This window comes from Bos javanicus, chromosome 2 (genome assembly GCF_032452875.1).
Source record: "Bos javanicus breed banteng chromosome 2, ARS-OSU_banteng_1.0, whole genome shotgun sequence".
Classification (NCBI taxonomy): Eukaryota; Metazoa; Chordata; class Mammalia; order Artiodactyla; family Bovidae; genus Bos; species Bos javanicus.
In genome coordinates this window covers 133,794,589-133,806,258 of record NC_083869.1, presented here as the reverse complement: position 1 = coordinate 133,806,258, position 11,670 = coordinate 133,794,589, and the positions used below count along the sequence as shown (strand labels likewise).

The following is an 11,670-nucleotide window of genomic DNA, read 5'->3' as shown; positions in this document are numbered from 1 at the left end:
CTGGGGTTCAAAACCTCAAGGCCTGGCTCTTAACCTCCATGCCATGTTACATCGAAAGGGCCTTGCTTTAAATATATATATATGTATATATATTCATTTATTTGGTTGCGTTGGGTCTTGGTTGCAGCAGGCAGGACCGTCACTGAGCCAGGTGGGAGCTTTGGATCTTTCCTTGCAGCGCCAGACTCTCTGGTTGCGGTGCGGGGGCCCAGTTATGGCACTCCAGATTAGCTGCTCTGTGGCATGTGGGATCTGAGATCTGCAACTAGGAATCAAACCCACATCCCCTGCACTGCAAGGTGGATTCTTAACCACTGACCACCAGGGAAGTCCTGAGGGCCTGGCTTTTGATAAAAGCAGCACAACAGCAGGCAAGAGATTGGGAGGTTGGGGGCAGGGACCGAGGGGCGGGCCTCTGTCATCCCGACAGTCCATCGGTCAGCTCTGCAGAGGGACGCTGCTGGGTGTCCCGTCGATCCAGCACCCAGGGGCAGGCGTTGTGGCAGAAAGGAAAGTTAAAAATTCCTAACGTTGATGGTGATTCCCCCCAAGGAATAAGATGGAGGGAGACGGCTCCAGCAAACCAGGAACCTGCCTGGATCAGAGATCCTTGTCCACAGAGTGCTGCTTTGGTCCTTTCTGGTCCCAACAACACACACGTTCCTTAAGGGCCTGCTCTGTAATGCCCAGACGGGACGGGTCTGTCACAGGCCCGAGCCCTGCTCGTGGGGCCCAGGGTCGTGGGGGGAGGAGGCTCTAAGGGACACAGAGGGGATTGGAAACCCAGCACTGTCCCCCTGCGCACCCTGCCGAGTCCTGCCGCTCCTTCCACAGTCCGCTGGAGCCTCGCCTCCTCCTAGAAGCCTCGTGTGGCCCCAGTTCACAGACACTGCTTCGGCTCTGCCCTGCAGTGCCCCTCCTGTCCGGACCAGCGCTGGGCCCCCGGGAGCAGACCTATGTCCTTGACCGGCTCCTGCTGAAGCATGAGTCTACACTCCGGGAACCTCGGGGTAATCTGACTCCAGCCGGCCTGGACGGGACATCTGCTCTGTGCGCTGTGCGACTGTGGGCAGGTTACTCAACCTCTCTGAGCCTCTTTTTCCTACCGAAACAGGCCTGATAACTCCAGCCTCATGAGATCAGTGTGGGAATCAGGTAAAACAGCGTATGTGACCTGCAGGGCGCACAGCAAACCCTGGGGAAAGGTGAACTGGCCAGAAGTGCGAGATTGTCCTTTCTTGTGATGAAGTGAGTGGGCACTGAGCCCAGCTGAAGGAGCCCGAAGCGTCCCGAAGTTACCCTGAAAGGTGCTGGCTGTGCCTGTAGCAGTTCCAGAGGGACCACCCCCTCCTGCACCCCTGAACACCCCTGGGCTAGAGTCAACCACAGACACTGAAAACAAAAGGAAGAGGCCCCTGGTGCTGTGGAAAGATGCGGGATTTGCTGTGTGACTCAGGAGGCTGTCCGTCACCCTCTCCGGTAAACCAGTGGGCGGAGGGGGAGACCTGACCCACAGGATGAAAGGAAGAGTCTGGAGGCGTGGGCTCTGGGCCTGGCGCTGCCCCCCTTCTGGCCTCAGTGTCCTCATCTGTACAATGTGGAGGCCCTCTTTGGAGAGCCCACACCCACCCTGCGTGTCAGCAGTCAAAGCCCAGCACTCACGCACCTGTATCCTGCTGGCTCTCTCCAGGCCCCTCCCCTTTTGCCTCATCCCAAACTCACAGCCTCACCACCTCCTGTCCGGACCTCTCCGTCTGCCTCACCCTGACACTTTCAGCCCCTGCAGGACAGCTCTGAGTCTCTCCTTCCTCGGCTCCAGCAGCCCCGGGACTCCGTCCTGATGCAGGACTATGGCTGAGCCCCTGGCCTTGGCGTCCAGGGCCTCCCCAGCCCGGCCCCAGCTCAGCTGCTCTTCCCCCTGCTCGCCTCTGTTCCACGCACCTCAAACCACACTGGCCTCCTTGGAATAGGGTCCGTGGTGGCCTTCTAGGAGCCACCGAGACCACGGCCCCTTGCCCTGCCAGACTCTTGGGAAATCAGGAGGATTATAACTAAATAGCACCCTTCCCGGGGTGTGTACGCCAGGCATGGTGCCAAGCACTTCATAGGTTCGGTATCATTTAGTTTGTGCAACTCCCAGCCAAGTAGTCATTTCACTCCCATTTTTTAAATGAGGAAACTGAGCTGAACAGTTAAGCACTTGCCAAAAATCACACATCTAATAAGTGCTGACGCTAGAAGTCATTCGCTGTGCTGCACAACTTGTGGGATCTTGGTTCCCCAACCGGGGACTCAACCCAGATCCACAGCAGTGAAAGCGCAGAGTCGTAACCACCGGCCGCTAGAAATCAGTCCCAGGCTGCCAAGCCTTCAGCTCTCTTGCTACCTGGTTTTTTGTGCTCTGCCCACAGGAGCTGTCACTGCCATGCCCACCATGAGGCTGGGGGGAGCTGGTGCCAACCTCCCCCAGTGCAGGTCGCACCTCAAGGCCGAGGTGTTGGGAAGGACACGTCCAGGCACAGCGAGTGTGTGCGTCAGTTTGAAGAGGGGAAGTAAACGAGCTGGTTGCTGGGTGGCCCTCGAATGTTCCAGAGTCTCCCAACCAAGTCAGGTTATTTAGCAAAGCTTGGGGGTAAGGGGATGGTAGGGTAAGAGAGTATCAAAGTTAACTGGAGCCCTCCAGATGTGGGGTTGTGGCAGACAAGAGTGGCTGAGAAAGCCGTTCGTCCAGAGGTCACTAGCTGAGCCCCCTACGTGGCAGGGCTGGGTAGGGTACAAGGGCCATAGTTGGGACACACAGAGGACATGACTCCTGGTCTGCAGACAGAAATCAGGCCCCTTGTGAGGGCAGCACTCATTGGTAGGTGCCAGGGGTACCAGGGCCACCCATAGCGTGGCGTATGGTGTCAGAGCTAAGAGGGCTTGCAGAGCTCCAAAACCTACCCATTATACAGATGCAGAAACTGAGGCCTGGAGCGGGCCAGTTGCCAAAGGGCCAGAAAAGCAAGTTGATTTCCCCTGGACTCCAATCAAGTCAAAAGCATGTCAGGACAGCTCTGCAATGCCTTACGCTGTGCCGGCCACCAAGATGGGGAAAGGAGAAGGGGCGGTGTGGGCCGGCCAAGCGCTCCGTGGGGGCAGCAGCCAGGGAGCCTGGGAGGAGGATGGCAAAACGAACCCAGGTTATTTCTGTGGTAAACACGCTTGGAGGGCTCGCCCCACCCCAGGGACAGTGTGGGCACCGCCATGCTGGAGGGCTCACCCCACCCCAGGGACAGTGTGGGCACCCACCACGCTGGAGGGCTCGCCCCACCCCAGGGACAGTGTGGGCACCCGCCATGCTGGAGGGCTCGCCCCACCCCAGGGACAGTGTGGGCACCGCCATGCTGCCGTTCTGTTTTACTCTCACCACCGTTCGAGGGGCTGCTGTGAGCTCTCCAGTTTTCAGAGGTGTCTGAGGTTTGGAGAGGAACAGTGACTGATTCAAAGCCACATGGCAACCATGCGGACTGGAGGAATCCAGGACCCTGACAGGGGCTCCCGGGAGGAAGGAGCAATGGGGTCCCCTTGCTTAGTGTGGTCAGTGCTGTGGTCCGTGCTGTCAGTCTGCACGGACGATCCTCTCTGAAGAGCGAAACCTGCAGAAGGAAGGAGCTCCGGACGGAGAGTCAGAAGTCCTGGCTCCGGGTTAGCTCTGCCCCCATCGGAAGGCTACCCTTGGACCGGTGGCTTCCACTCTCTGGACCTCAGCCTCCCCATCTGTAAAATGGACTCAGTGCGTCTTACAATTTCAGAGGCAAGGATCCTTTTGAGATCCTGACAGAGTCCTGGACACTAATGCATATACCCACAAATGCAGCCATGCACCCAGGTCCAGAATGTCACGTGGCTCAGGCCGTGACTCATGAGATGCCCTGGGCTAGATGATCTCCAAGGTCCCCTCTGATCTTGATGTCACCTAAGAGGGGCGAGTGGGTGAGGCTTGGGCACTGGCTGTCCCAAGGACAAATGCCAGGGGAACCCTGAGGCTGCGGCTCTCCTTCAGGACTGCACATACCGCCCATGCACACTGCGTGGGGACCCAGGCGACCCTCATGGGCCGGTCCGGGGCCTGAGTTCCCCATGCTCACACCTGTGTGGGCGCTGGTTGCCTAAGTGATGGAGAACCGTGACCGACTTATGCCAAGTCCATGGGGCAGGGGCCGGCCGTGGAAATGGGGGCCCAGAGAGGATGCCCATTTGCCTTGCATCTGCTTCCCAGGATGCTTGCGGAAAGGAACTGGCTGTGCTCGCTCTGGGCTGGAGGGGGCTTCCCTGAACCTCCCTCCTCCCCCATCATGGGGGTTGGAGAGGGGCTGGAGCATGGGGGGCCCACGAGGGGCCTGACCCCAGGGGCCTGGGGGGCCGCACCGGCTGCTCTCCCCGACCCCATTCTTGCATACCCTCTGCTGGCTTCCCTGCCCACCTCCCCTCCCTTTCCCTCTGTCTCTCTCCTATCAGTTCTACCTCCTCCAGGACCCAGTGGGGCAGCTGGAAGCCTGGCTCCAGTTCAGCTGCCCAGGCAGGGGTTGGCAGGCAGGGATTTCCCAAGGAGCCCCTGAGCATCTGTTTGGTTCAGAAACACCCTGGAACAGGGCACAGGGGGGCCTCAGAGCTGGTTCTCAAAGCAGCCAGCCTCGCCAGTCACGCCTCCGAGAGTTCAGATGTCGAAAGTGGAGTGGGCACGATGATCCCTAGAAGCTGGGCGCCAAGGAGTCAGCGAAGGCCTGAGGAAGGACTCTGCTTGGTGGGGACACCTTCTCGAGTACAGAGATCCACTCAAGCCCCCTTTCCGAACTTTGTTGGGTGACCTCAAGCAGGCTCGGTCTCATCCAGAAAACGATCTGAAGATCCCAAATGACCACAAGTCCAATGAGAGCCAGAAAGGTGATCGTCACTAAAGAGAGCGTGAAGGGCTGGGGTGGAAAAGAGCGCTGGTCTTGCTCTGTGGGCTCCGGAGTGCCCGGCCTGCGGCAGTGGCCAGTAACCACCCAGCAGGCTCTGACTCCACTCAGCTTCACCTGTGAAGTGGGCACAGCCGCCCTCATGGAGGCTGATTAAATGAGATGAATATGTGAAGCCCCTGCTTGATAAATGATAGTGAATATTACACTTGCAGCATCGATGGCTTTGCTCCTAGCATGGAACTGGCATTCTAGACATTCTCGATTCTAGGCCCGATGAAGGCCTGGGGTCTGTGACTCTGTAGGACTCTCCTTCCTGAGACTCAGATCTCACCGACCTGGGTTTCAGTCCTGGCTCTGCCACTCACTGGCAGTGTAACCTCTTCTGAGCATTTATCTCCCCACGACTCTCCTTCTGACGACGTCTGCCCGGGTGCATGTGAACCCCAGCAGAACATCAGCTCCCTCGCTTCACCCCAGCCTCTGTGCCCCAATGCTTGCGAGGCTGAGGGGTGCCTGCCGGCCACCTGGGGCCTGGAGAGAGGGCATAGCAGAGCTCCGGGAGAGAATGCTGAGGTGCCCCGGGCACCTGAGGGTCGTGTGGCATCTGCTCCACCACCCAGGGTGGCCGTCATCAACCTCGGAGAAGGGGCACAAGGCTGGCTGCCTGTCTCTGGAGCCACTGTCTGCCATGCCTCCTCCTACTCCCTGGCTGGATGGCTCCTGCCCAGAAGCCACTGGATTCCTGTGAGAGGCCAGGACAAGCAGGTGCTGGTATAGCCGGTGGGAACAAGTTCTGCTCTAGCCTCTGCCCCTGCCCCTTACTGAGCAGGTCTCCCTGAGCCTCAGTTTCCTCATCTGTGAAATGGGGCCAAAATAACACCTCCTTCCTCCCAGGCTGGTGTGGTCCAAGGTAATTAGCAGGAGCACCAGCCCATGGGATAAGGAAGCCCAGCTTCAACTTCTTTCTGACCGCAGGCACCCAGGCCGATGGTGTTGAGAGAGTGAGTGAGGGTACGTTCTCCTTCACTGAGCATCTCATCCTGCGCAGGTCATGGGGCCCGGCGTGCACGCAGGCTCAGTCGCTTCAGGCTGGTCTGACGCTGCGACCCCATGGACTGTAGCCCCCCAGGCGCCTCTGTCCATGGAATTCTCCAGGCAAGAATACTGGAGCAGGTTGCCATGCCTGCCTCCAGGGGATCTTCCCGACCCAGGGGTTGAACCCTCATCTCCTGTGTTTTCTGCATTACAGGCAGGTTCTTTACCTGCTGAGCCGTCGGGGAAGGCCATGGGACCTGGCACTTGGTTCTAAACTTGTCATTTGATCCTCAGGTCCTGGAGAAGCGTCAGATCTGCAGCTGGAGGGGCCACGGCACAGGCAGGGGGGCTGAGGTGGGCATTCGCACTGTGCTCGGTGGCCAGGCAGGCAGAGGTAGGGACAGAAACGCAGACGGCCGCCTCCTCCGGTGTGTTAGCTACCTCACCCATCCGTTCCTCAGTCCCCCATCTGTAAAACAGGCCCAACGGAACACACCTTCGGGGTCCCAGTGAGGATCTGAGGGTCTGACGTCTAGAGCACAACACCTGCGTTCAGTGATGGCGGCTCTCACTATTTCCTGCGCTGCCTCTAGACAGAGAACATACAGGAGCTGTGATGATGGGTGCGAGGGCGGGTGAACTGATAAAAATGAAGACGTGGCTCTGTGGAGAGGGTGGGTCTGCAGCCTGCTGCTTCCCCCCAGAGCCCCGCTCCCCGCAGGAGCTTCAGGTCTGCCCGGCAACTGGGGCACAGGTGGCCCCTAATTTCCTTAGCGTGCACGCCCCACTGGTAGCCCGTGGGCAGTGGTGTTTGGGACATCCGGCCTCAGTCAAATGGTTCACGCTCCAGCCCAGACCTGCGGCTGGGCTCCGGCCGCAGCAGGGAAATGAAGAGGCTCTTTGGGCCACTGTGGACACGGGGACTTAACTGTGGTGAGCATGCAAAGAGGCCTCGGGCACGTGGGTGGGCACTGGGCCCCAAGCCTGGGAGACAAGGAGAGTAGAGAAAATGGAGTGAGCAACGAGCCACCCCCTGCCCTCATCCGGTGGAGTCAGAGGCACTGGGCTGGGAGGAGACAGCACAAAACATCCTTACAGGCACAGCTGGGAGTCAGGGAGGGTGACGAGGGGATGGGTGTGGCATCCATAGCCTGGGTTCACACTCAGCCCTTGACCAACCCGCTGTGTGACCTCATTCAACGTGAGTGCCACGGGCCTTCCGTAAAATGTCGTTAACAGTTCCCTGGTGAGGTCAACATCAACGTCAAGGCTCTACTGAGGCTAGAGGGGGAAGCACATGGCCAGCGGTCAGCCAGCTGTCTCAGTGCGCCCGTGAATAAGTCACTCCATTCGTTCAGAAACGATAACAGGGCCTCAGTATCCCTTTCTACAAAATACAGTTGCCTCCTTTCCCTGAGCTCCCACTATGTCCCTGACTGAAGTCTCCCCACTCTCTCCTGACCCCATCCCCCACTCTCTCCTAACCCCATCCCCCACTCTCTCCTGACCCCATCCTCCACTCTCTCCTGACCCCATCCCCCCAGTCCCTCCCTGACCCATCCCCCACTCTCCTGACCACATCCCCCCACTCCTGACCCCATCCCCCACTCTCTCCTGACTCCATCCCCCACTCTCTCCTGACCCCATCCTCCACTCTCTCCTGACTCCATCCCCCAACTCTCTCCCTGACCCCATCCCCCTCTCCTGACTCCATCCCCCACTCTCCTGACTCCATCCCCCACTCTCCTGACTCCATCCCCCACACTCTCCTGACTCCATCCCCCACACTCTCCTGACTCCATCCCCCACTCTCTCCTGACTCCATCCTCCACTCTCTCCTGACTCCATCCCCCAACTCTCTCCCTGACCCCATCCCCCTCTCTCCTGACACCATCCCCAACTCTATCCCAGACTCCATCCCCCTAGTCTCTCCTGACCCCATCCCCCAACTCTATCCCTGACTCCATCCTACTTTCCCTGACCCGATCCACCCCCCACCACGTCTCTCCCTGACTCCATCCCCCCATTCTCTCTCTGATCCAGCTCCCCTGGCACACGTCAGTGGCAGCCCTGAGTGAGCCCGGGTGGGGGCTTTGCCCAGGGTAGAGTCCCTTCCCCTCCCTCCAGGTCTAAGATCCTCACCTCGGACAGGGGTGGGAGATGTCTATGAGGTTCAGGAATACCTCCTTTTACACTACTAGGGGTGAAGGCAGGCCAGGACGCACCTGTCCTCCCCTGCAAGTCAGCTGGCTCAGGTGGAGTTTGGACCTGTGGATTCTGGGCTCAAGCTAACTGACCATGGTCGCACCCCGTCACATCACCTGGCCAGCAGGCAGATTCTTTACCTGCTGAGCCATCCGGGAAGCCCATGGGACCTGGCACTTGGTTCTAAAACTTGTCCTTTGATCCTCAGCTCCTGCAGAAGCCTCAGACCTGAGGCTGGAGAGGCCACGGCACAGGTAGGGGGTCGAAGTGGGACGTTAGCGCCGTGCTCGGGGCGCCTGCAGCCTTGTGTGGACATCTGGGTGGAGGAGAGAGGGTGGGTTTTGGAATCAGACAGAGCTGGGTTTCCAGCCTGGCAATGCCACACCTTGCCAAGTCCCTTCACTCAGCACCTGTGTTCTCATCTGCAAAATGCGGGCAAGGCAACACTCCTCCATAAGACGGCTGTGCATTAAAGAAAATAGATGCAAAGTCTTCGGCACATGTATGAGTCAGGGTTCTGAAGAAAAGCAGAACCTCTAGGAAGGCACTAGAGACAGACGCGGAGAAAGCTTGATCCTAAGGAAGGAGCCCGTATGATCATGGAGGCTGCAAAGTCCACAGCGCAGAGTGCTGAAATGCGGGCCAGAAATGCAGGGAGGAGCCGCTGAGTCCAAGGCAGCCACTGGCAGAGGTCCTTCCTGCTCAGGGGAACACATGCCCGGGAGGGGGCGGCGGGGCGGGGCGGGGGGGGCGGTGGTCAGTCTTTGTTCTCTTCAGGCCTTCAACTAATTGGATACGGCCCACTCACTTACGGACAGTAATCTGCTTTCCTCAAAGTCCACAGATTTAAATGTTGTGTGTGTGTGCTGAGTTGCCTCAGTCGTGTCTGACTGTGTGACCCCGTGGACTGTAGCCCGCCAGGCTCTTCTGTCCATGGTATTCTCCAGGCAAGAATACTGGAGTGGGTTACCATGCTCTCCTCCAGAGGATCTTCCTGACCCAGGGATAGAACCCATGCCTCTTATGTCTCCTGCTGCTGCTGCTAAGTCGCTTCAGTTGTGTCTGACTGTGTGACCCCATGGACTGTAGCCCGCCAGGCTCTTCTGTCCATGGGATTATCCAGGCAAGAATACTGGAGTGGGTCACCATGCTCTCCTCCAGGGGATCTTCCTGACCCAGGGATAAAACCCATGCCTCTTATGTCTCCAGCTGCTGCTGCTAAGTCGCTTCAGTCATGTCTGACTCTGTGCGACCCCATAGACAGCAGCCCACCAGGCTCCCCCGTCCCTGGGATTCTCCAGGCAAGAACACTGGAGCGGGTTGCCATTTCCTTCTCCAATGCATGAAAGTAAGAAGTGAAAGTGTCCGACTCCTAGCAACCTCATGGACTGCAGCCCACCAGGCTCCTCTGTCCGTGGGGTTTTCCAGGCAAGAGCACTGGAGTGGGGTGCCATCACCATCTCCAATGTCTCCTGCTAATCTCATCCAAAAAACACCTCCATGGAAACATCCAGAATAATGCTTAAGTAGACCCCTGGGCATCATAACCCAGCCAAGCTGACCCACGAACTTAACTATCACAGCACTTAATGGTGGTTGTTTTAACAATGGGTAAACAGGTTAACATTGTTGAATCATTAATTCCATATCTGGCATTGCTCTGAGCACTTATGTGAATTAACTCATTGAATTCTCAAGACTCTGTGTGTGTGTGTGTGTGTGTACCCAGGCCCTCAGGCTCTAGAGTTCCTGCCACTCACATAGGACTTTCTGCCATCAGGGCTCACCCTTCCTTCCATCACATCACGGGCACTGTGCCCCTGACACCCGTGACATGTTGGCAATCTCACCGGACTTAGAAGGTGACCAGCCCCCACCGCTCCCACCAGAAAGACCACCAGTTTGGTTAAGGAAGAGGCATTTTATTAGGTGGCATCAGGGCAAATCCCACGGCCGCCTCACAGTGCAGAACTAGCAGAGCCAGGACCGCCTCCGGCCTGCCCGCCGCCCATCCTGGCCCCCATGAGAAACAAGCCTGTTGGCACCAGGCCCGGCCCAGACTGCGGGCCACGGCGTGACCGTGCACTGGGGGAACAGCCACTCCAGCCCCACGGGGGCCCCACGCCAGCCCTCGGAGGTGCCTGGAGGGCCCCCTAAAAACTCTCCTCAGAGTCGCCTCTTACCTGACCACCCAGAACCCACCCAGGATGCATCTGAGTGTCCCCCGATCAGCTGCATCGAGGAACAGGCCTCCGAGGGGCCAGTCCACACACAGAGCCACGAACATGCCAAGGAGGAACGATTCTACAGGTGAGCCTCAGCCAGGCCAGATGGGGACCCGAGGTGAGGTCTTGGGGCACTGGGGAAGGTAGGGGCAACATCTACCTGGGCCAGTGGGCACTGAGCTCCTGCAGGAAGCCCCAGGCCACAGGAGGCTCTCGAGGCAGAACCCAAGAGCTAAGGAAGTGGCAGGAAGGGCCCCCAAGGTCTGCCAACCTCACAGGCCCAACAGGAAGGACTGGCACCTTGGCAGGTGGACTGCAGAAGCCCCCCAGCCCCATCGCCTGGAGACCGCCAGCAATCTGAGGGCCTCCGAGAGCTCCGGCACTCGGGAGCAAGGCACACTCGGTCTAAGGCGTTTGGTTGGGCGCAGGTACCTGCTGGCACAGGCGGGTACCTGCTGGCACAGGTGCGTCTGGGCAAAGAGCTAGTGAGCAGCACGAACCAAACAGGGCAAGGCCAGCTGGTGCCCCCACGACCTGTGACCACAACGTGGCAGCCTGCAGGCCTCCCTGGTCACCCCTAACCCTGGAGACCCGGAGAAGCCAGGGGCCTCGGTGGGTGCGGCGTGCCAGGGCGCCCAGAGCTGCCTCCTCCTCCTGCAGATCCACGCGCTTCTCCACTGCCACGCCCCAGGCCCCTGAGACCCTGGACACAGCAGAGAGGAGCAAGAAGGGGACTGATGGAGAACCAGTTAGGCGCCAAGGTCACACTCACCAGGCGGAATTTCTAGGATACTCTTTGGGGGCAGGGGTGGCAGCCCTACACCTCCCCACAGCGTGATCTCAACCCAGAGCCCACAGCTGACTCTAAGGGGTGGTACAGGCCAGGACGCAGGCCGATGCGGGGCAGGGGGCAGGACTTGGGCCTAGAAAGTCGCCCCATGGGGGCAGGGTGGAAGCACGGGGCGTGGTCAGTGCACTGAGGTCAGTCGTCTGGACGGACGGACGGCGGAGGCGCCAAGCGGGCTCACTGCATGTACGGGTAGCGCCAGTCCCCCAGAGGCCCGTGCGTCTCCTTGATGACCTGGGGCGACGTCCACCGCAGGACATAGTGGGGGCCGCCTGGCTTGTCATTGGTTCCTGTGGAAAGACAGCTCTGTTTGTCCCCCGACAGATACAGCAGCTCTGGGGAGAAGGGAGAAGGGGCGGGGACGAGCAGACAGAAGGAACGGGCAGCAGACAACTAAGCCAACCCTGACACG

The 11,670-nt window shown here is 59.0% G+C and overlaps 1 protein-coding gene across 2 annotated transcripts in view; it reads right to left on the bottom strand.

The window, feature by feature from the left end:
• Positions 1-10,087: 10,087 nt before the first annotated feature.
• The window catches only part of ALDH4A1 (aldehyde dehydrogenase 4 family member A1), a 33,487-nt gene continuing 31,904 nt past the window's right edge, over positions 10,088-11,670 (bottom strand). The window contains exon 15 of one of the 2 annotated variants that reach the window (XM_061395184.1): positions 10,088-11,593. In XM_061395184.1, coding sequence (XP_061251168.1) covers positions 11,436-11,593 — 158 coding nt within the window. In that variant the 3' untranslated portion in view covers positions 10,088-11,435. The remainder of the gene's footprint in view (positions 11,594-11,670) is intronic. The other variant, XM_061395174.1, reaches the window with a different exon arrangement.